At 40.4% G+C, this 25,884-nt stretch overlaps 1 protein-coding gene across 1 annotated transcript in view; it reads left to right on the top strand.

The window, feature by feature from the left end:
• The window catches only part of ABCB11 (ATP binding cassette subfamily B member 11), an 80,198-nt gene that overhangs the window by 53,615 nt on the left and 699 nt on the right, over positions 1-25,884 (top strand). Inside the window, exons 20-27 of the mRNA XM_074966832.1 lie at positions 4,573-4,677; positions 4,792-4,953; positions 16,469-16,672; positions 20,047-20,288; positions 20,402-20,558; positions 21,339-21,536; positions 23,788-23,994; positions 24,512-24,658. Coding sequence (XP_074822933.1) covers positions 4,573-4,677; positions 4,792-4,953; positions 16,469-16,672; positions 20,047-20,288; positions 20,402-20,558; positions 21,339-21,536; positions 23,788-23,994; positions 24,512-24,658 — 1,422 coding nt within the window. The remainder of the gene's footprint in view (positions 1-4,572; positions 4,678-4,791; positions 4,954-16,468; positions 16,673-20,046; positions 20,289-20,401; positions 20,559-21,338; positions 21,537-23,787; positions 23,995-24,511; positions 24,659-25,884) is intronic.

The following is a 25,884-nucleotide window of genomic DNA, read 5'->3' as shown; positions in this document are numbered from 1 at the left end:
CATGTTGGCTTGTGCTGGAGGAGAAATAAACTCAGGGAAGGGGGAGAAAACACATTTGTGAGTAGAAGAAGCCAAATCTAGGAGAAAGAGAGAAATGTTATTTGGAAAGTTCTCAGATGTTGCTATAAAAATAGACTGAGATTAAAAGAAATGAATAATAAAAAATAAAAGTGCCAGACAATATATTTAGAAAGAAGCCAGTTCATGAATGCAGCAGAGACCATTGCTGCAAGCACAGAGCTGGCTTGTTCTACTTACATTACAAATAATAACAGTGCTTCTGACACACGAGCAAATAGCCCCCCTTCCATCCCAGCTGCATTGGCATCTACATAGTGGAATTTGTGAGAAGGGGGGTGCAGAGGGTCTGCACTATGGTCCCATTTCTGGTGAGACCTTCTGCACGTGCTTAAGTCTCAGTTGAGAAGAGCACCTATCCATGTGCTTACATCCCACTGACTGCTCCGGAATCAGGGCCTGTAACAGGAACCCCAGAATGAATTGTGATTGGCTTTGCCAGAATTCCCCCTTGGGCTCCTGCAGAGTGCATGCTGCAGTAGTAACACTGCAGCCCTTTAACTGGGAGCAGATTGCATTCTCCTGTGTGCTCATCTAGCTTTGCCAGCTGGTGAGGAAAGGAGGCATGGCTATGACCCTCCCCTCAGAACATCTTCCTTGCAGCCTTTGGAGAAGCTTGCACCTGCACTAATATGGGAAGCAGTGGCATGAAAATACCTTAAGGCTCTGGGCCTGAGCTTTTCCTGCAAGGTAGTGAGCTCTGGGAAGCAGTGGCATGACTTTAGCCAGTGTGGATGGCACATGATGCGGAGTTTAAGGAAGGGAAGGTGCTTTGCACTCACTCCTTTCACTTGCACAGTTGGGGCTTGATCCTGCCCTATTGAAAATTTGTCATTTTGACTCCAATGGGAGCAGGATCAGACTTCTGGTCACGGTCACCTATCATCTAGCCCTACAGAAGTAGTCAACTCAAATATATTTATAGCGTGTTTCAGTATAAACACTTACAGGGATGCACTCTTGTGCATTTGGGAAAATTCCAAACTCTTTCCCCTCATTTAGAGCTCTCATTAATTCTGGAAAGTAAAGTATACTTTAGCCTGTTTCAGAGCCATGTACTCTGATCCATAACACACTGTTAGTTTTAAAAATTTATATTTCTGTTGCTTCAATAGACTTTCTGCTTCTACCATTTCAGATGAAGAAAGCTGGTTCCGAGAGCAATTGTAACATTAACACCTGCTGTGTGAGGATGATCTGTTCTCACACTTGCTGCATTTTGTGCTGGTTATATGCACAAAATGCCCATTTTTATGAAGCATTTTTCATCCCATTTATATAAAGTTTAGACATATATTATGCGCTTATAATTCCATGTGGTGCAAGGCTACAGAAAAAGACTAGAACTAAGAGCAATTAGGTCTGTGTTCTAATCTAGATTCAGAGTGGGACATAATTTATTTGAGTCACTGACTTCAGCTTCTTGTGTTTCATTCAGCTCAGGTGTAAAACGGGACTAAATCCTATTGAGAAACAGATGCTAAGTCCTAAGGTTTATCTTTCCAGCTATATAAATTACAAATATTTCCCAACGTTGCTCACAGCCTGACAAATTAAGGATAAAATGAGCTATGTTGCATCAAGGGGACAAGAAGTGCAGCAGATGCACCCTTATATATTATGCTCTTATTATGATGGATTAATGAGAAGAGATTACATAAGAATGGGTGTTATTTTTTTAAATAAATGAAATTAAGTCTGGCCAAGTCATATGCTTTACTGTTGAAAGGTAATGGCAGAGCACAGACATTTGGAGCAGACTTTAATCTCTCAACACTAAATGTGAACCAGGCATCATTATTTTGGATTTTGCAGGGTTTAGTTTGTTGCCAGGGAGCTGATACTGAAAGTTAAAAATTACTTTGAAGAGGCTTTGCCAGTGGAAAATAACCATCTCTATGCAATTCCTATTCAGTTCCTTTCAAACAATTTTTATACATCACTTCTGAACTATAAATACATCGGGTGGCCTTTTAAGACGAAGGCTTAAATGTATTTTGTGGAATTTTATTTGTTGCATCTGTAACTAAGAAGAAAATTCCAGCAGCCCTTTCTATTGTCAGCAATTTAGTTGCAAGAATTTAGGACAGTTCAGATGTAAATCGTAAAGGTCAAATCTGCAAGCTATTTTTAACCACTCCCAAGAGCTAAACATGTTGCTCCTTTGGAGGATTGGCAGATGTATAGTAATTTGACTTGTGAACCCCAGTTAGAATATTAGAACTATTGTCATTTTAGCAGAGAAGTCCAAACACAAGCTACGCACAAGCAGTAAAATAATTAACTGGTAGGTATTGCAACGGACAGTAACTCCTATGAACTGGAACTGCTGAAAGATGACTAGTGAGATTAGGACCATTACTTCACTGGCAATCAGTTTAATAGCAGTAGATAAAAAGATCAGACATAAAGAGAAGAGATAAAAGAACAGCATTTGGGAGGGGAAAATATTCCTAATTTGAGCTCTGGACATTTTTTCTAATGGATTCTCTTCCCAACCCATACTAAGAAGAGAGTGACTTATTTTCACGTTGGTTTAACAACACGTGGGACCTATGTTCTCCCTTTGAAACACGCTATATCTTCCATTAGCAGAATCAATGAGAGCTGTTCATGTGTACCAAAGGGAAAATTATCCTGATGTGAAAGTATGTATTTGGAACATAAGTACTAGATTTTGTACCTCCCAATGAGCCAACAGCTGTCATAGATTTTATGAGTGTTAAGGGAGTTGCTCTATTATTGCTTTACAGAAAGAAGAGAGTAATTGAGTCCGCTAATCTTTTCCACAGCCTTGTGACTTCAGCCAGTATTCTCTGGATCACTATCACACCCCCCTTACCCTTTTCCAGAGTCGGGCGGAGAACTGTTTTGGATGTAATTAGCTACGTGCAGCAAATGGTATTATGCTCCGTGACTGCACGTAATATCTTTTGCCTCTGTTTTTATTCTCATTAACCTTATAGCAAGGGCCTTAACCAGGAAGAAAAGGCCAGACAAGGAGGGAGAAAATTTGTTCTTCTTAACCTCTGATGATAGGACAAGAAGCAATCGGCTTAACTTTCTAACTGTCAAGGTGGTTAAGCACTGGAATAAATTGCCTAGGGCAGTTGTGGAATCTCCATCATTGGAGATTTTTAAGAGCAGGTTAGACAAACACCTGTCACGGATGGTCTAGATAATACGTAGTCCTGCCATGAGTGCAGGGGACTGGACTAGATGACCTCTTGAGGTCCCTTCCAGGCCTATGAGTCTATAATTCTGTGACTTAGTTTAGGAAAATAAGAACTGCCATACTAATCTTAACAATGCCATCCAGTAGCCTGTCACTTATAGTGGCCAGTATGCGATGCTTCAGAGAAAAGTGTAAAACCCACATAAAGGGTAATTATTCCATGGGATAATTTCTTCCAGCATTGAAGCTTGTTGCTTTTCAGTAGCAATTGAGATGTATGGTTTTGTGGATAATTTCTTGTTCATTGGACACACTGTAGTAACTGTAGAGAGAGTACAAACAATAGCATGCCCTCAAGCTTTAGGCTGATACTTATGAGTTTGCAAGAGTACAATAAGGATCATTCACTTTTGCTTTTATTATACAGCGAGATGGTCCTGAACTGGACTATTGGATCCAAACCCCCTTGATCTTTGAGAAGATCTGGATTTGGATCCACTCTTTGTGGCTGAGATCCATCTCTACAAAGTACATCCAAAGTAGAACTTACTTCAGACCATGATCTGGATCTTATCTTTACACCTCAGGCTTCTCTCTTGTTATATTTGAGAGTCTGGCTCTTCACAAGCAAGCTGTCATAAGAGACTGGGAAGTTGGGACTTTAAATAAATGCAACCTAACTCAGAAACTAAAACATTTAGCAAATTTATAAGGCCATTTTGTGCTCTAAGCTTGTCATATAAATCAACAGAAATCAAATGAAACCCATCTACTGAAACTGTGGTGTTTTGCACCTGGATTTCTCCTGGGGGTCTCTGTGAAAATCACAGAAACTCATAGTCAGACCATGCAGGTTTTCTAAAGGCAAGACCACACCCCAGGACCCAGCCCTTAATATAGAATAGAATATTAATATAAACGTGAGTAATGCAGTGAAATGAAATCCATGTCCATTCAAAATTTTAAAAGATTCTAAACAATTGGTTAAAATTTCTCCAGTATGTTTAGACTGATTCTGTTTATTTATATAGATGTACTGTAGTTCCAATTGTTTGTGAAATAATCAAGTAATAAAGACTGGTTGAATTTTAAATCTAAATATACAGGGCACCAATCAGCATAAGTGTTTTGATTCCTTAATCTTATGAATTTATACCAACTGAAGATATGGCCCAGATGTTTTCATCTGACTGAGATCTTTAGGGGCTGACGTGAAAACTTAATACTGTATTTCACTGGCATAGACAAATTCTGCTCACCTTGTTCACACTACTACCATTGACAATCTAATGTTATGACATTCTTTTTTTTTTCAAAAGACCTTTTCTATGCCTGATAAAGAAGAGCAAAGAGTACTGATCAATGGCATCTGCCTACTTTTTGTTGTTGTTGGAGCTGTATCATTTTTCACACAGTTCCTGCAGGTAATGGCAATTCGTTAAACTTCTGCTTTGCTAGTTTCTTTTTCTGTTCATGTCTGGCCGTGTGTGCATGTGTGTGTTTTGTATAATAAGTGTATTTGTTCTTTTGCATACCAGGGATACACGTTTGCAAAATCTGGTGAGTTGCTTACAAGACGGTTAAGGAAAATTGGTTTCCAAGCTATGTTAGGGCAAGAGACTGGTTGGTTTGATGACCACAGAAACAGCCCTGGTGCCTTGACTACAAGACTTGCAACAGATGCATCACAGGTTCAAGGGGTAAGAAACCATATATTAGGAATTATTTTGCTCCATGCTAATTACTGCATTACTATGGTATGTGATGTCACAAGAATTATATAGTGTGTAAATAGTAATATAAATATATATCTAATCTCTTGGTTTCTACTTTCACTTGGTCTAGCTAAGCCATTTCCAATGTATGCACTGTCTATCATAGACTGGCACAGCAATTAGTTACTCTCCATATAAAGAACTAAATGCAGAACTAGAGCCAGATCCTGCTGTCCATTGTACCAGTGTAAACAGATCAATGCCATAAAAGCCAGTAAAGTTACCACAAGTCACTAATATAACAGAAAGAAGCATTCAGGGTATAATCTTTAATTTCTCATTCCTGATGGTGGAATTTTGCCATAATCACTAAATGCATATTTCTGAAACATATCACAGTCATTTTCAACCCAAATTTATCAATAGTAATATCATTGATTAAACAGAATTTTCAGACTGATGTAGAGTTTATTACATGTGGCTGTTGTGATTTATGCTAAAAATCCACTTCAGAAAAACACTCCCCCTACTGGTTGAAGGTGTGTGCTGCTGAGTTATGTGTGTGGTCAACCTTAGCTCTAAAGCAAGTAATTCTACAAACACAAAAAGCAATGTATGGACTTTTTTGTTACTGATATTTAACTGGTTATATGAGTTTTGCTGGACTTTTTTCTTCTTGGAGTTTTAAGGAATTTAAAAGAAGAATGAGACAGAAAAAAGAAAAAGTTGCAGCCTATGGCTTCCTGTCAGCAGCAAGCAGTCGGTATTTCCCCAGCACCTCAGAAAGCAGCAGCCATCTCCCTCCCCCTTCTTACAGTTACCTTAAGTTGCAAACACTTACAGATTCCATTTTAATTTGCATGCACAGACTTCTTAACACCAACTCTGCCTTACAATAGCTGCATAAGAGAAGGCTTTATTCCAGGCTAAAGCAGTATTCTCTGAAGAGTCCAGTTACTGCACTCTACACAAATAACAGAGCTGTGAATGACAAAGCCAAAAACTTTTCCCAACTCTTGGGTTAATTTCAGTTCCGTTATTAATAAGAGGTCAAATAATGGAGCTCAACTGGAATTTATTAATCAATGATGATTAGTGAAGGATTAACACAACACAATACAGAATATAGAAAGGAAGGCTATGGTTATCAAACCAATCTGGAAACTGGACAAGTTACTGCAGCTCAATTCACTCCTATCTAAGACCCAGAAACTCTGCTCTTTATATACCAACTTGTTCAAGACAAGGAAAAATCCTTTCCCTTTTTGATCTAGTGGAGGAGATCCTTTTATGCTATTTCAGTTTACCTAATCAATGAGCTAAAGATATCTGTAATTTATGTTCTTTTATGGTATCTTAGCTTATCTGTCCTGATTATAGAAAACACCTGTGGCAACAAGTAATTCTTAATAAGCTAAAGGCATCTCTCAGTGGGTCATTATCTCATCAATCACTGCGACATTATCTCATCAATTACAAGTGGACCCCTACTGGACATCTGGACATATTCTTCACAGGTCAACAGTCTCAGGGTAAAAATATTATACACATTCCTCCACTTGGTCACACACTAAATTTAACCTAAATACAGAGTCTCTAGAATCATAGGTACAAAAGCTAGAATCATAGATACAAAACACTAAAGTTCATGCACAAAGGCTTATGGGGTTTTATATACAAAGACTCACAGGGAGTTTGATTCATTTGCTAACAGTCCAACCTTTTCTACCTAGATTACCAATCATGGCAATACTAAACTACTTGATTAGGTGTTTATATGAGGTTCTAGTTAATGCATTCAGGAAGGATTTATATTGTTTTAACAAAATATGCAAGCAACGATACAAAATGAACACAACTAAACCTAACACTATTTGTAAAACAATTAATACTTTAAAGGTAACTTCTATCCATATAGTAGAAATAATTAGGTCCAAGTCACCATTATATATTAAATCTTCTACATCTGTATACATGTTATTGCTAATTTGAACAACATGGGTATTTTTTCAAGCTAGTAATGCTTTTATAGTTAAGGTCAGTGGATCAATAATATGTAATTTTCAAGATTTTTGTAATGGTTGGGTTCACTTTGAATAATAGTTTCATTGTGAAAGGCTGGTACAGGAATAATTGTAGTTTGGTCAATAATATAACATGCATGAGGGACAAAATAAAAATCTGGATTGGTGACATTGCATGCAAGATTTTCGTACATATTTTTTTTATTGTTAGTTACTACATAATACAGCCCATCAATGTGGTAGGCCATTTTACTGCTGGGAGTCACCATCTGGTGAGTATCACAGGAAAGGAGACAGTGGCGGCTAGCTCATCTGTCTTGTTAGGCTGGGTCTGGCTGGCATGACCACAGACAGGCGTTGCGATGTTGAAGACGTCACACCTACATAGGTATTAATAGCCCTTTTGAGGAGCAACTAGCCATAGGCGGTGCCCACCAGGTTTGTGTTGCTTAATAAAGTACCAGCAGATCCACATAGATATAGGTGTTCTTTGTAGATTCCTGTTTTTAGGTAACCTTCTACTGTGCCCAGTTTATTAAAGATTGTTATGTTTGGGTTTACTATTGGTAAAGATACCGTAAATACAGTATACATAGAATCTGACACTCAACAAGATTGTTTAGAATAACATGTGCCTTGATTAGGATGTGGTGTCACAGAGCCCAAATTTTGAAGAGTATTAAGAGGAATTTGTTTACATGCTTTAACATATTGCCAATTCACACAAGTTCCTTTTGTACATTTGGGACAATACCATTTATTTAGGTGTTTATTCTCAATAAGATTTAGCACCTTTCCAGCTTCCACATTTCTTAGTGTAGTCATTACCCTGTCCAATGCATAGCCGCCATAAGCGGTACAAATGATTTTCATTCCCACTTTGTTTTTTGCTTTCTTGTTGTTAACTTTAACCAATTCATTGATTCTTTTGCCTGTCTGTTTAAACAAATGAGCAATGTCATGCATATTTAACAGTGTTCCTGTCTTCATTAGCTAGACTCTCAAAACAATCAGTCATTGGTGGAACACTGTTAGCCCCAGGGTGTTTAATGTAGCTGACATGTCTTTTTTATGTTTTGAAAATCTGCTCTATTTTAACTGATATACTTGATTTTAAAAGGCCTAATTTGTTTTTGCTTTGTAACTAGGGCTGTCGATTAATCAGTTTACTCATGTGATTAACTTTAATCATGATTAATTGCAGTTTTAATCATACTGGTAAACAATGGAATACCAAATGAAATTTATTAATATTTTTGGATGTTTTTCTACATTTTCAAATATATTGATTTCAATTACAGCACAGAATACAAAGTGTACAGTGCTCACTTTATATTATTTTTTATTACAAATATTTGTGTTGTAAAAATGATAAACAAAAGAAATAGTATTTTTTATAGAAGTACTCTAGGGCAATCTCTTTATTGTGAAAGTGCAATTTACATATACAGATTTTTTTGTTACATAACTGCACTCAAAAACAAAACAATGTAAAATTTTAGAGCCTACGGGTCCACTCAGTCCTACTTCTTGTTCAGCCAATCATTAAGACAAACAACTTTGTTTACATTTTTGGGAGATAATGCTGCCCGCTTCTTATTTACGTTATCTGAAAGTGAGAACAGGCATACGCATGGCACTTTTGTAGCTGGCATTGCAAGGTATTTACGTGCCAGATACGCTAAACATTTGTATGCCCCTTCATGCTTCAGCCACCATTCTAGAGGACATGCTTCCATGTTGATGACACTCATAAAAAAAATAATGTGTTAATTAAATTTGTGATGCAACTCCTTTCAGGAGAATTGTATGTCCCCTGCTCTGTGTTTTACCTGCATTCTGCCATATGTTTCATGTTATAGCAGTCTCAGATGATGACCCAACACATGTTGTTCATTTTAAGAACACTTTCACTGCAGATTTGACAAAATGCATAGAAGGTACCAATGTGAGATTTTTAAAGATAGCTACAGCACTTGACCGAAGGTTTAAAAATCTGAAGTCCCTTCCAAAATCTGAGAGGGATGAGGTGTAGAGCATGCTTTCAGAAGTTTTAAAAGAGCAACACTACAATGTAGAAACTATAGAACCTGAGCCACCAAAAAAGAAAATCAACCTTCCGCTGGTGACATCTGATTCAGATGATGAAAATAAACATGTATCTGTCTGCACTGCTTTGGATCATTATCATGCAGAACCCATATCCACATGCATGCACGTCCTCTGGAATGGTGGTTGAAGCATAAAGGTGACATATGAATCTTTAGTGCATCTGGCATGTAAATACCTTGCAACGCCAGCTACCACAGTGCCATGCAAATCCTTGTTCTCACTTTCAGGTGACATTGTAAACAAGAAGCAGGCAGCATTATCTTCTGAAAATGTAAACAAACTTGTTTGTCTGAGTGATTGACTGACGAGAAGTAGGACTGAGTGGACTTGCAGCTCTAAAGTTTTACATTGTTTTATTTTTGAATGCAATTATTTTTTGTACATAATTCTACATTTGTAAGTTCAACTTTCATGATAAGGAGATTGCACTAAAGTATTTGTATTCAGTGAACTGAAAAATACTATTTCTTTTGTTTTTACAGTGCAAATATTTATAATCAAAATAAATATAAAGTGAGCACTGTACACTTTATATTCTGTGTTGTAATTGAAATCAATATATTTGAAAATGTAGAAAACATCCAAAAATATTTAAATAAATGGTATTCTATTATTTTTTAACAGCACGATTAGTCATTTTCATAACCATACAGCTAAGAGTAGCCTAGAATTCCTCCTTACCTGTAAGGGGTTAAGAAGCTCAGCTAACCAGGTTAGCACCTGACCAACAGGACCAATGGGGAAGAAGATACTTTCAAATCTTGGGAGGGGGGAGGGTTTTGTTTGTGCTCTTTGTTTTGTGTTGGGGTTCTCTCTTGGGACTGAGAGGGGCCAGACAGAAATCCATCTTCTCCAACCCATCCCAATCCAAGTCTCCAATATTGCAACCAGTATAGGTAAGCCAGGCAAGGCGGATTAGTTTATCTTTTGTTTTTCTTGTGAATTTTCCCTTTGCTAGAGGGAGGTTTATCCCGGTTTTTTGTAACTTTAAAGTTTTGCCTAGAGGGGAATCCTCTGTGTTTTGAATCTGATTACCCTGTAAAGTATTTACCATCCTGATTTTACAGAGGTGATTCTTTTACCTTTTCTTTAAATAAAATCCTTCTTTTAAGAACCTGACTGATTTTTCCATTGTTCCAAGACCCAGGGGTTTGGGTCTTTGATCATTTTGTAACCAATTGATTAGGATATTATTCTCAAGCCTCTCCAGGAAAGGGGGTGTAAGGGCTTGGGGGGATTGCTGGGGGACGAGAAACTCCAAGTGGTCCTTTTCCCTGGTTCTTTGTTAAATCACTTGGTGGTGGCAGCGTTACTTAAACCCAAGGTACAAGGGAGAATTTGTGCGTGGGGAGTTTTTAACCTAAGCTGGTAGAAATAAGCTTAGGGGGGGTCTTTCATGTGGGTCCCCATGTCTGTACCCTAGAGTTCAGAGTGGGGAGGGAACCCTGACAATCATGATTAATGAAGGACATAAATCCACACCGTGTAGAGATCAAGCACAGGAGTTTATTATGTACAGTGCTGATGTAGTGTCACCTTGCTTATTAGGCTCAGAGACACTGTCAATCAATTGATTACAATGGAATATATGGATTTTTCATGGGCGGGGGAAAGTGATGGGGTAGGCAGTCCCACACCCCCAGGTAGGTTTAGCTGCAAGACATGATAGCACAGTAGCCAGTGGTTAAAGGTTACATAATGTTTCTGCCCATGGTCTCAAGTTGACAAATTAACATTTAACATTTAATTAGTACTTTAATAAAATGTATTAGTATAAAATATATATGTTGAATTCTGCTTTGGGGTTCATAGGAATGAAGTAGCTTCTTTGATTGTCCAACAGATACATATCTAAGGGTAAAAGCAAAGAAACAGTTAAAGTATATGGCAATAAAGATTGTCTTTCAAGTTGTTTATTTGTGTTTAAGGCAGGCATTGGTTCCTGGGAAAGGGAGGTGGGAGGAGGCCATATCTTATACTGACATGCTTGTACCTTTTATAAACTCAAGGTTGGATGTGTGGGAAGAACATCTTCCTACAGAAGAAACTAACCCAACAGAAACAGGGCTTCTTTGTTTTATTTGCAACTTTGAATAAGACACAATTATTGCCCCCAACATCTGGCATTTTGCTGACCAGGCATATCTTAGCAAAAACAAAGTTATTTTTTGATTATTTTGCTTTCTCTTAGCTAATTACTATTTGCTAGGCCTCTGACCGCTTGACTAAACTCTGGACTTTGGGCCTGTACACAAATCCATATACCAGGTTATTACATCAGCAATGGATTTTAACCCTTCAATTAATTTTTTAATCACATGATTAATCATGATTATTTTTTTTAATCACTTGACAGCCCTATTTGTAACCCGTCTGTCCTAAAAATATCAGAGGAGGACTGAGTTTCCTGACTCTCAATAGCATCCCTTATTTGCTCATTGATATGCAGCCTATCTTTCAATTGGTATAGAAGTGGACAGTCTAGACACAGTATTTTTATTTCTGCCATATGCCAATGTAACTAATTTAAAACCATAGATTTAGGCATAAATTGTACATTATTAACTAAAGTCCTGGATATTGAAAGCGGGGTGAGTCCACTCTTTGGTCCTGGTTCCACTTTTGGACATGATATAGGTTCTGTGCTTGTCGCAGTGGTAGTTGCTGCAAGCGGGTCTACTACCCGTAGGGTAATTCTTTTTGTTTCTGGTTCTGTGGGTCTTTTTTCCTTGGAGAAAATGTTAATACTTATTTTATAAAACCCTTGGTCTTCCTTTGTTACGGTCATAACTAGCAGGGAACCATTTTTGGTTCACCTAATTTCTGTTTACACTGTTCATTGCATTTTGTAGTATGCTGTCATTTTTATTGCTGCTATACTGACACCATGCTAAAAACAATACAAAATCCATTGTCCCCTATAAAATATAACAGAACATTTTTAATGTTTGTGATATTATGCATTACTAGTAATGACACATTGTTTCTTATTGTCCCTCCCCCACTATAGATTTATAGACTTGAGATACGAACCTCCTTTGCCACCCCTTGGGAAGCAGATCCATAGGAGCAGTGACAGTATCATATTGCTTTCCATGGCTCCTCCTCCTGCTGGGGAGAGGGTTGTCCTTTAAACTGTTTAACTTGATTAACATAATACATTTTCAATATCACTTTTATTTTAGTAACCCAAATTTCTTTGTGATGGCTCTGCATAGTCCCACTGATGGGCACTATGCAACCCTGTAGTAGAACTTTCTTCTAGCAGTGTCAGCTAGAGTTCTTTTGCATCTCCCACACAGACATTCTGAGGGCAAGGTTATTTAGAGAGCGGATCACCCTCACCCCCTCATATGCTTCAAACCATGTGTCTGGATGGATGTGAACCTCCCCAGTCTCTTCAGAGTCAGAGCTTCTTTCTTGTTAAGATAGTTAGTATTAGCTCTTTAGTATAATTAGTTCATTAATAAGTGTTTTTCCCAGTTCTGATTTAGGGAGCAACCAAAGAAGCTGAGGAGATGAGATTCAAGAAGCGTGCTTCTTGCCCGGCTGTCTTCCTAGCATCCAGTGACCGCATACAGTGCCTCAAGGGTCTGGGAGAAGGACACTTGCCTTCTTGGTATTTGGTGTGTTGAACCTATACTCCTAGAGCCCGCAAGGATAGGGAGATGCCCTTGCAGCTCCTTCTACAGGAAGCTCTTGAGGCTAGATCCTCTGGACCCAATCAGGTGTTGGATCTTAGGTCTAAGAGGCCAGTCTCAGCCGCTGTGACTGCCAATGGCTCCAAGCAACTGAAGGTTCCAAGAAGCCACAAACCTTGTTGGGGCTGGATTTGGTTCCTCCAGCTCCCTCAGTCAAATCCCTGAGGCTGCATATGTTCAAACTGAGGGCTATGTGGTAGGGTCTGACCACCCCGGTTTCAGAAGAGAGATCAAAAGACAGTTCACTGGTGCCAGAGCTTGTGCCTTGCAACTAGCTGGCCCCAACAGAACCCTGTGGTTCCAACTTCCATTTGCAGATCCAGGAAGATGGAATTGATCAGCATGTCAGAACTGGGGCCATCAGCATCTTCAGTTCCAGCTGTTGCAGCACTAAAGAAAACGGAACATAGGGACAGAGCAGCCACTGTTAGCAGTGCCAGTTCCCATGGATCAGAACTATTGGGTCTTACAAGGCTGCTACAGTTTCAAAATGGCTCTAGCTCCAGCTCCACAGAAGAGAGATGGATTTGTGTGTAATGTTGGATCCAGTGTGGTCCAAATTGACAGAACCATTGTCAGTTCCTCTGTTGATTCCGGTCAAACCCTTGGTTCCAGAGAGCTCTGTCACAGTATCAGCCCAAATTCACTTTTCAACTCTGGTTCATGTGTCTGTTCCAAGTGTGTCACACAAGGTTTCTAAAAGGAGGCATGTTTCCCTGATCCCAAGGTCTTCCTCATCTCATGTTAGGAAGAAAAGACAGGAAGGTGTTTCTGGTCTTTCCCTGGAACCCCCTACAGGGTCTCCACAGACAGATGGGTCTCCATACCTCCCTCTGGATCTGTTGTTATCCTCAGTGCACTCTAGCTGAGATCTAGACCTGGATCCTTATCATAAGAAAGTTAGAGGAAAATGCAGAGACCTCTAGTTCACTTCATACCACCCTATGGGATCTGCCTCCTGTAGGCATGTTCCCAAACCCCAGTTGCTGGGGAAACTGGCAGTTCTGGGGCCTGTGGTCGTATTAAGGGCCACCTCAGAAATTTTTCAATTATCTTCCACGTGGATGGTGAGGTTATATTTCATCTACACAGGATCTGGTAGTCCAGAGATCGTTGGGACCCGACTCCTTTGGATCTGTTGACACTGCAGATGATGATGCCTGAAATCCTGTCCAAGGAAGAAGATGATGTGATAGCTCCTTTCTTTGAGCAGGAGCATATGGAACCAGATTTTTAACCTGATATATCACTGGATAAGGACTCTATGCAGTTCCGCAGTCTGGTGGCTTGCACGGTGTCCACCTTAAATCTACCTGCAGTACCTATTAAGAGACTGGTGTTTGATATCCTTGGTGCTACTTCTAGGAGTTAATATCCCTACCCATTTGGGATGGTTAACTACAGCCAGCTAAATCTGTGTGGTATGCTCCTCCCCCTTGTCAACCTGTTTCCGTTTAGGCTGACAAACTGTATCAGATACCCTGTAAGGGGTTCTCCTACTTCCATACTCAACCCATGCCTTATTCACTGGTGGTTGCTGCTGCAAGTAACAGGGAAAGGTCTGGACAACCACACTCGGCTGACAAGGAAAGGCGAAAGAGTGATTCATTGGGGAGAAAGGTCTTCTGATCATTGTCCCGTGGCAAAGAGTTAAAATAATTGATTTTTAATTTTACAATATTTAATTTAAAGCTTTACCTTTAGCATTTTGGCAATTTGTTTGTCCATTTCTCATCTCCTAAGGTGAATTTGATTTGAAACATTTTTAAGGAAAGTCCTGTAAAATTTTTCCCTCTGTCTGCATGTGATTTATTACTTCTCATGACACTGAATGATCACAAATTAAATACTATGGTTTTCACAGTGCTGACTGCCAGACAGCAGAGTTTACAATTCATGGTAAAGGATTTATTTTCTCTTCCCTCCACCATTTACACATCTTGTTTTGCAAAGAGTTAACTTTTCTTTTAAAACAAAGGAAGAGTGCAAGGGGGTGGGAGACAAGAGAAAACGTTAAGCTCAAATTCCCCACACACAAATCAGAAAACATTGTAGTTACTGAATTTACAGAACACCGGACCTGCTCAGGAGATTGCTCAGTTATGCCTTGCTAGGCAATAGTGTGGCAGGTTTTCTAAATTCTCCCTTAAAAATAAACAAACAAAAAATCCACTTGTCAAACTGCTGCTTAATGTGTGCCTACTCTGTCTCTGCTTCCTGCTAGCCCTCAAGAACTTCCCCCTCTTTACAACTTCATTTTCTAACAGAAATAAACCACACTTGCCTCTCCACTGCTTCTGAGTCTGGAGAAAAATGAGGGCTATGAAGAAGGGAAGTCTTCTGATTGGACAATTTCCTCATCAGCTTAGGGAGTGATATGTAAACACACAAAAATACATAAATAGAAATGTCTCATTTAATGTATCCATGTGAGGTAAATCAGAATGAGATAGGGGGGAAACAACCTTAGGTACATGCAAGTATAAGGCCAGTCACCAGGTTCAGAGCTGAATGTATATCCCAACTTCCCTGGATTTCTATGGAGCTAACTGTTCTAGTTCAGGACCACCTCTAAGTATCTGACATAACACCTGCAGCCATTTTGTGCTACATATGTGGCATGTTATAGCCAGAGGATCCATGTAGGAACAGATCTTGTGACCTGTCTCATTGTTGCACTCCACACTGACCAATGCAGCGCCCACAAAGAGACCCTTTCCATGATGCGCAGGGGGGATGGAGACTCCCAAAACAGCCACTAGTCCCAGTCCCATCCCTGCCAGTTCTAGTAGCGAGGTAAAGTAGTGAGGTGAACTGGGTGTCGGCACTCCACACCTGGGTGATGAATTTCACAGCTAATGATTTAAGAGCACAAACTTTTTTTTAAATATACAATTTAGTTCTCATTTAGTGAGGTTAAAGGTTTGTTGCTGCTGAGACAGACCAACCAAATACTGTAAAATTGTCAAAAAGAAAAATGTTCCCATAGTGCATGAGGCAAAGATAAAATTACCAACAAAGATTATTTAAAAGGTATTTTTAAACTTTATCTGAAATAGGGAAACAGGGATAAACTGCAATTGTGATTCATCCCTTTTTGAATCTTTGCCAACTAGTACCTCATTGAGTTCCTGGTTGATTATTTTAGCACTGCTGGAATTTCTAGCTATGTGTTAGGGTTCATAGAGCTTATTATGGGCACCTCTTTATTATTCAAAGATAAATAAATACATAAAACACATAAATGTTTGGGCCAGATTTCGTGCACTGAGACACATGAGCAGCTTCCATGGAAGTCAAAGGGAGTCATCTAAATGGTAAAAATTCACCCCTAATTACATCTTTACATCTATTACCATTCTTAGGGACTGTTTTTTCTTTACCTCTGGGGAAGGTCTGTGGGTCAGGAAAACATTTAGAGACTGAGCCTCCAGTCTTTGTTTTGACAAAAATTCTCATTTGACTTCAATGGGAAACAGGACCGCTAGGCTGGGCTAATACCTTTGGAGACAATCTAAACAGACTAATCCATGCCATGTTATTTTAATATCTAGAATGCTCTAAGTTTGATGGGAAGGTATTTGATTGTCTTTTGAAGCATATATGATGATTGATGTTACTGTGGGGATACAATTCAGTAATCTACTTTTGTTTTGTTTTAAGGCTACTGGATCTCAGATAGGAATGATTGTCAGTTCCATAACCAACATTGGAGTGGCCATTATCATTGCTTTCTACTTCAGCTGGAAACTAAGTCTAGTTATAATGTGCTTCCTGCCCTTTTTAGCCTTATCTGGAGCTGTGCAGGCTAAAATGTTGACAGGATTTGCCTCACAGGACAAGCAAGCTATGGAAATTTCTGGGCAGGTAATGTTTTCTGAAAACTAATTTTTGATTAGCAGGCATTTGGGGCGGGGGTGTGTGTCAGTCATAGCTCAGGCAGTTGGAATTATCAGTGATTCAGATGCTATAGAAGTGGCAGAGACATACAAGGGGCAGTATTTCAGGCCACTGAAATTTCATGGAGACTTTCCCAGCTCTAAAAGTATTTACTACTTGGAATGCGACTTCCTCCTCAAAAAGGCTATGACCTCAGACAGTAAGATGTGAGTGTCTAATTCCAGTCTCTTTTATTGCTTATTGCTTTTAAAATGCATATCTGAAGGCACCCTCTGATGCTCTTTGTAGCCCATCAGCAGGACACCATGGTCATGTGCATTAAGAAATCATTGCATTCTAGAATTCAGCACTAGTCCAGAAAACAGTACCTGCTGATTTTAAAGACAGCTGGGTTGTTTTTATAGTGAGCTGTATTCTGCAACTGGATAGGCTAGATTTTAGGAGCCCACTGTTTCCACATCAGTTGGATTTTCTAAGCTAGAACATCGCATAGTAAAGTCTTTCCTTTATAGGAGTGATGTAAACTTTTTTGGTTTGACTTTTTGTACCGTGCAGCTGTCTTCCTCTGCTGTCTCATTTTGATACCAAACAAAGCATACATTGCAACTTCAGTATGTGTTCTCCAAAATGTGTGACGGAAATAGATACAAATCAAGTTTGTTAAGCAAGCCATCACAGGAGTGAGAGCCTTCACAGGGAGGAATAAGTTGTGTGTGCAGTGTTCCCTGACTGTCTGCCTTCTCTCAGGTGCTCTCACTCCCGTTCTCTTCCTATTTCTCAGTTAGCAAATCTCCATGGTCTTTTGGCAATGAACATCTAGGGGCTGCTCCACACACGGTTCTCAATAGAGTTCTCTGTGGAGAGGTTGTAGGCACTCAGTCAGATCAGTAGTTACTCAGAGTGTCCCAGCCAAAGCCACGAGCTGCATTTGCTGGAAGACCTCTAGTGCATGTAGCAGCAGTTGTGGTGGGGAAGAGACAGGGAATGGCAGCTGTGCTTTCTCCCCATTCCTAGACAGAAACGGAGGTGAACAGGGCAGCTGCTCATAGGGTTCCTTGTCTTAAAATCTGTCACTGATGCTGCCAGCCACATGTTGCCAATAGCCAGAACTGGATCCATTTTAAAACGTACCTGGTACAACAGTGGATCTGCTTCAAGAAAATGGGGACAATTGGAGGTCATGGTATTAGAAACACTCCCCATTTAGTAATTGTGCAGACTTCCTTTTTACCCCTTATGCAGAGGAAAAAAGAGATTATGGAATGATTTTTTCACAGATGTAGGCTTGCTGGCAGAGTTACACAGCACAATTCCTCCTTCTCTGGGACTGAGGCCAAACAGTTTGTCAGACAAACCGGGGTTTGCGGTCTAAATAAGTTAAACTGTAGACATTAATGAGCTCCACAAATTTAGATTATCCTTATATGTTAACAGAATTCTAGGAAAACTAAAAAAAAAATCACATGCCTGTATACAACATGAATTAAGATAATTAACATCTCATGGCGTTGATAACACTAGTTCAAACAAAGACACCCAAAGTCTAGGAAGAGTTAATGCTGACTGTTCTCTCATTCACAATGGCTAAATTATTTACAGCAAATGATCAATCAAAATACCTTCTTGAAATTGATGTAGAGATAGGAACTTGACAAATGGCCCGTGCATCAGCCATTACTCAATGGAATGACCCGGAGGCTAGGAAGAAAAGGGCATTCAATGCTTCAATGACTGATTATGTCTGGTGATATTTTCTAATTTATTCAGCAGCCAACCGTCCAAATACAAGAGGGTTTGTTTAAGTCTTTTCTACAATTGCTTCTCTGCCATTTTAAAATATAGAAAAACATAGACTGAACACTCAAGTTCTCAAGGCCTATTTATTCGCTCCTTCAAGGTACATGCTAATGCTCCAGGACTAATTCTACACACTAGCCTGGAAAAAATGTAATGGAAAATTGACCTAAATCATTTTTAAGTATTCATATTCAGGTCACCTCCTCTATGCTGCATGCAGAAAGGTTTCATAGGCAATGAAACAAAATTTAGTAGGAATATCTATAGATAAGAGAAGGCAAAACGGACTGAGCCATTACAAATGGCAAGGCAAACAGCAAGTACATTTAAACATGACAAACCTGTGAATTAAAACATACAGGACAAATGGGATGAAGCAATAAGTTGGTATAGCATAAATTCTGTATGCTGATTTTCTGATGAAAATATAGCTCCACTGTGGGTTGAGACAAACTTTACAAGCAACAAAACTAGATCCTAATCCTTACAATTAACAGGCATCTCAAAAAAGTTTCCAAAGCAGAGAAAAAGACAATGCGGAATGGATACCAGCTTCCTACACTGCATTATACTATTACACAATAGATTGTACACGCAGTCAGACAGGGGTTACTCCGTATCTACCCTCTGGCTGAAATCCTGGTTCCACCGAAGTTGATCAGAGTTTTCCCATTGGCTTCAGTGCAGCCAGGATTTTACCCTCATCTGTATGTTCCATCTAGCCACTTTTCTTGAACATGAACTGGCAAGGTATCAATGGAAAAGATTAAGTAGTAAATTCAGCTGCCTTTAATTTATAAAAGATTTTGACTCTGAAGAAAGAGAACTGGAGACTATCACCCTTTCCTCCAAGACCACTGGTGTAAGAAAAACACAGAAACAAACAATTGAAATAAAAACATTCTTAAAAATGTGCAAACAAGAAAATAACCACTTTTCATCTATGATTAACACCAACATTCCCACAGGGCCATATATTTTAAAATATTTAGCATTATGGCATATTCGGTGTTGCTTAGTTTAGTTAGAGATTGCTGTCTAAAATGCCATTGACAAGCCCATGGTCACACTTAGATATATGTTACAAATCCCTAGTCCTACGTTCAGCGGGACACAGATCTCCCAGCACAACACAATATCAGCATGGGAAGTTGAAGAAGACCATGTTTCAGCTGATGAGGCGATCTGCCAGAACAACCATACCTCTTTGTTTGGAGTTGGACACATTCTATTATTAAGGAATAGTGGTGCCAGTGACATATGCAAAGTGAAATTCAGCCATGTGTGAGAGCCCAAGCAAGGCCATCTTCAGTATGAATGTTTTGCAGTAGCCTAGTCCGAGGAGGGTTGACTTCAGAAAAAGTCCTCTTTGAGGTTTGCATCCATTCTTATTGCATCTGAACCAATTTGTACATCATTAGTTTCTATAATTTGCCAAACAATCCTATTGCCCTCTCACTGAAATGTGGGATAAAGAGAAGGTCTTCCCACTTTTTCAGAGTGATTCCTAAGTGTTTTACCTATAACCTATTTTTTTTTCTTAGATCTCCAGTGAAGCCCTCTCTAACATTAGGACTGTAGCTGGAATAGGGAAGGAGAGAAAGTTTATTGAAGCATATGAAGAACATCTGGAAATCCCATACAGAGCTGCAATCAGTAAAGCAAATGTTTATGGAATCTGTTTTGGCTTTGCCCAATGTATAGTGTTCATAGCCAATTCGGTCTCTTATCGATATGGGGGGTTTTTGGTGGAGAATGAAGGACTTCATTATAGCTATGTGTTTAGGTAAGAAGATACTTGCAGACAGCCACATACTCTGCTACAGAAGTATGTTGTTTACAATAAAATTCACAAATGTACGTAACCCACAAGCTAAATGCTTTCCTCCTTGACTGCAGGGTGATCTCTGCCATTGTGACCAGTGGAACTGCTTTGGGAAGAGCTTCTTCTTATACTCCAAACTATGCTAAAGCAAAAATATCTGCTGCACGTTTTTTTCAATTGGTGGATCGGGTTCCCCAAATCAATATTTATAGTGATGGAGGGGAAAAATGGGTAAGATTAGAGATGAGCAATACAGGAAATGTCATTATTCAGCCCAGTGATATAGGTATTGAAACCCCAGTAATTATGGACTATTCCATACACACCTCTGTTTGTGAGCAAAGTAAGGTGACATCAGAGTACTTGCTAGATATCCTTGCCTTTGGGGAAGTACTGAGCTATGCGCTATAATGTAAGCATGAGAATGCAGTCAAATTATTCCCAGTCTACCAGAAATTTCACCCGGAGTATCAATAAATGGTGAATACATTTTAATAACTGATCTGAGAGTTGGGAGCTGGATGGATTCACTGGACAATGAGATTTTCTTCCACCTCTACAACAGTCATTTAAATCCAAATGGGTTCAGTCGCTAACCATGTTTATAATCTTCTGGTTCTTGTATGAGCACATCACAGAAACACCATCAAATTTGGTATTAATTAGGACCTCTGAGGGCAATCATAACCTCTGAATGGAGTTGGAGAATTAACTACCTTCTCAGCTCAAAAGTTGGTCCCCTTCTATGTTTAGGCTATTTGCAGTGCAGTGTGGGGAAGCTTGCATTGATAAAATGAATACAGCAAAATAGCTCTGGCTAAATAGAAGACTCCTGTCACAGGACAGTCAAGCCAGTCAGTCTTCGGGTTCCTCAGTCTCCAGGGTTATTTCACAAGCACTTAAGTCACTCACAAAAACTAATATTGGAAACAAGAATCATATTTAATGTGAGGAGTTTTGTCACTCTTTAGAATTCAGTTCTCAGCACTTTCTTTCTCACTTTTTCACCAGGACAATTTCAGTGGAAGCATTGAATTTATCAACTGCAGGTTCACGTATCCTTCTCGGCCTGACATCCAAGTTTTGAACGGTCTCTCAGTGTCTGTTAAACCTGCGCAGACACTTGCATTTGTTGGAAGTAGTGGATGTGGCAAAAGTACTAGCGTCCAGCTTCTGGAGCGCTTTTATGACCCTGACAAAGGATGTGTGGTAAGCAGCTTTCACTACTTGGATATTGATACTCCGGGTATTGATACTCCGGGTATTGATAGTCCGGGTGGATAGTTTTACTGCTTGCCAGCTGCAGAAATCTTCAGACTCCAAAGTTCTTCTCTAATGTTACATAGGAGATTTTACCAAATAGTAACATTTGCACAGCTGAGGATCACTTCAGTGGATTTTCACACCATCCACAACAGGGTATAGCTCTCTTGATCTTTCCTCAAATTTACAGTCTAAAGTTCTCCAATGATCTAACCTAAGTTGGTGAACCTTGGCTGGTTCTCTCTGCTGATGCTCAGTAACAATCACAGAGAGCCCCGAGAAGGAGGTAGTACACCTCTATGCAGAAATCCAGGCACACAGATGGGATTGGTGTCATGGAGAGCAGCACTTTCCCTTTTTTACACCCTTCTGCCCCCCAGAATCCACATAGCCAGGGCCAGTTCTAGGCACCAGCAAAACAAGCAGGTGCTCGGGGCGGCATATTTCTAGGGGTGGCATTCCGGCTCCGGCCATTCCACCCCTAGAACTGTGCCCCCGCCACCCCAGCTCGCCTCTGCTCCGCCTCCGCCTGCTCCCCTGAGCACACTGCCACTGCCCCGCTTCTCCCCACTCCCTCCCAGGCTTGCCGCACGCGAAACAGCTGTTTTGCATGGCAAGCCTGGGAGGGAGGGAGGGAGGGAGGAAAAGCCGAGTGGTGGCACGCTCGGGGGAGGCGGCGGTAGTGGAGCGGAGGTGAGCTGGGGTTGGGAGCGGTTCCTCTACCCCCCCGTTACTTCCTACGCTCCCCCACCCCACCCTCGCTCACCTCTGCTCTGCCTGCTCCCCTGAACGCGCTGCCTCTCCCTCGCCTGAGAGGGAGGGGGGAGAAGCGGAGCGGCGGCGTGTTCAGGGAAGCAGGCGGAGGGGAGGGGAGCTAGGGCGGGGGGGAGCCACAGGATGCAATGCGGGGAGGGAAATGCAGCACGCCTGGCGGAGGAGGCGGGGCCAGGGATTTGGGGAAGGGTTGGGAAGGGGTGGAGTTGGGGCAGAGCCGGGGGCGGGAAGGGGCACGAAAAAAAGTGGGGGTGGCCAAAATTTTTTTTGCTTGAGGCGGCAGAAATCCTAGAGCCGGCCCTGCACATAGCCCAAGTGTAGAGACATCTGAGAGAGCTAGGGAGGGAAAGTCAGACTTAGCTCTTCAAGAAGATCCTCCTGGAATGAGCTGGACCTCAGTTTTTGCTCAGTCTTCTTGCAGGCAAAATCCTCATTGAAATCAGCAGGAGCTTTGCCTGAGTAAGAACTGAGCAATTAAGGTCCATGTATCATACTATCAGTTGTGAAATCTGCTTACAAGTCAATGCACATGGCCTTGAGTAAAGACTTTAGCATTTGGCCTACTGTAGTTCTGTGGTCACAATGGGTATACAAATATTTTGTGCCTGTTGCTTGCCACTCAGAGAATGTGGACTATACTGTTACCTCCTTGGATTTGTATAATTCCATAGATTTCAAGGCCAGAAGGGACCCTTGTGATCATTTAGACTGATCTCCTGTGTAACATAGGTCATAGAATTTCACACAGTAATTCCTGCATCAAGCCCATAACTTCCGTCTGAGTTAGAGAACCTCTCTTAAAATGAATTCTGATTTAAAAATTGTGAGTGCCTAAGAATCCACCACATCCCTAAGTAAATTGTTCCCATGGTTAACTCCCCTCACTGCTAAAAATGTGCATCTATGTCTAGTCTGAATTCATCTAGCTTCAGCTTCTAGCCATTGGGTCTATTGATGCCTTTGTCTGCTAGATTAAAGAGCGTGCTGCTATCAGAAATCTTCTCCCCTTGTAGGTACTGCACAATTGAGCTTGTTTTTCTTCTCCATTTGAAAAAAAAATAATTGGAGTAATCAAAGAGTTCTTGGTTGCGCGAATCACTCAAGCACATGCTTAACTTTCAGTGTGTAAACAGTCCAGTTGACTTCAGCAGGTTGATTCACATGCCTAATGTTAAGCATAGGTTTAAGTCCTTTGCTGGATCAGAGACACACCCAATATATATTGATTTGCTAAAAATAAATCTAAACAGTATTCTTATTCCAGTTACTTACAGTAGTGTGATGTTGTGAAGACTTTATTTTACAAAGCTGTATATATTTAAAGCCTTGTTGTTGGGACTATTTTGTTTCAGCAAAAGCTATTCATTCTTTGTATGTTGCAAGTCTGACATGATATATCATATTTTGTCTTTTTTACTGGTAGTTAATAGATGGCCGCGATACCAAGAAAGTAAATATACAATTTCTTAGATCTAAAATTGGAATAGTGTCTCAGGAGCCTGTGTTATTTGACTGTAGTATTGCTGATAATATCAAATATGGTGATAACAGCAAAGAGATCACTATGAAAGAAGTTATAGAAGCAGCGAAGAAGGCCCAGCTGCATGACTTTGTCATGTCCCTTCCAAATGTAAGTATATTTGCAAGGACAGTAAAAAACTAAAAACCAAAACCAAACAAATGCTATGATGGGGCCTAAATAGCGGGACTACAAAAGACAGCTGAGAAAGGCAAGGTATTCCTTGGAATGAGATTTCTCACCAAAGCAAACTGGACCTTTTCATGTGCCAACACTGATCGTTTTATTTTCACAGATCTGGGGGGAGAGGAATGGCATAATGTTGTTTTTGTCGTGATTTATATTTGGGGTTTGATTTTTTTCCCCCTACTGTTGGGCAAATATTTAAAAATTAAATAACCATCAGAAAGCAATATTTTCAAAATTTCAAACTCTGATAGGAGACAGAAAGGAAAGGTTCCAGTGTAACCAAACAGAAAGGAGAGGAAGCAAACAGCGTAACCAAACAGAAAGGAGACTCATGGCCCACTCCCCACAGGGCACCACAATATTGTCCCAGTTTATCCATTATTGTAATTGCCGACATGCTCATTTAGGAATAAAATTTCCCGTATTGTATATTTTTCAGAAATATGAAACTAATGTTGGGGCTCAGGGATCCCAGCTTTCTCGTGGGCAAAAGCAACGCATTGCTATAGCTCGGGCCATCATACGAGATCCTAAAATTTTATTACTGGATGAAGCAACATCTGCCTTAGACACGGAAAGTGAAAAGGTAAATGTGCAATAAAAGAGAATGAGGGAGGTTCAGTATAATTATCTAGGTGTGTTGTCATAAAAGAAATATCCATAATAATAATAATATTTAATTTTAATTTGTTTCTGTCTGATACAGAAACCTTAGAAAAGTACTAGATAAAGAGATACCCTCTTATCACAGACAGTATTTTTTCTTTGAGTACATTCAGTCCTAAAACACTATTTATGACGTTCTAATATGTAAAAATACAAAACCAACCAGCCATAGCTGCTCTTAGACTTAGACCTTACAGAGGTTACCTTAGTTCATAGTAGTTCCATTTTCAAAGCATTCAATAACCAAGTTTCACATGCACAGTATATATTAAAACAAAGGTACAGTAACTCCTCACTTAATGTCATCTCGGTTAATGCTGTTTTGTTGTTACGTCACTAAGGCCCCTATCGGTGCCCCTCCACCTCCCCCAATGCCTCCCGCACGCCAGCAGCCTCGCAGATCAGCAACTCCCCCCTCCTTCCCTGCGCCTCCCACCTGCAGCAATCAGCTGTTTGGCGCCATTCAGGAGGCTCGGGGACGGGGAAGGCATGAGGATGCGGCATGCAGCATCCCCCCACCCCCCGAACGCCCCAAACAGCTGATTGCTGCGGGCGGGAGACACGGAGAGGGAAGGGGGAGGCTGCGCACTGCGCCCTCCCTCTCCCCACCAGCCTCCTGAATGCCACAAAACGGCTGATTGCTGCAGGCGGGAGGTGTGGGGATGAAGGGGGAGGCTTTGGCCTCCCGCCTGCAGCAATCAGCTGTTTCACGGCATTGAGGAGGCTGGGGGGAGGGAGGGAGGACATGGACGCCTGGGGGGAGAGGATGGAGCAGGGGCAGGAAGAGGCAAGGTGGGGGTGGAACGGGGGCTGGCTTGGCGCAGAGCTGGGGGTTGAGCACCCCCCAGCACTTTGGAAAGACCATCAAGCGGAGCAGCCGGATGATCCACCCTCTTTCACCCTCTGACTCCACCACCTCAACCAAACTTCACAATCTTCATTGCTGAGTACAGTATCACATTTTGTTTAAAATTGTTTAAAACTTATACTTGTATTACGTTGTTTGTTTAAAATTGTTTAAAACGTATACTGTATATGTATATAATGTCTTTTGTCTTGCAAAAAAAATTTCCCTGGAACCTAACCACACCTATTTCCATTAATTCTTATGGGGAAATTGGATTCACTTAACATCGTTTCTCTTAA

Source organism: Natator depressus, chromosome 11 (genome assembly GCF_965152275.1).
Source record: "Natator depressus isolate rNatDep1 chromosome 11, rNatDep2.hap1, whole genome shotgun sequence".
Lineage (NCBI taxonomy): Eukaryota > Metazoa > Chordata > Testudines > Cheloniidae > Natator > Natator depressus.
This window is presented reverse-complemented; position numbering and strand designations above follow the sequence as displayed.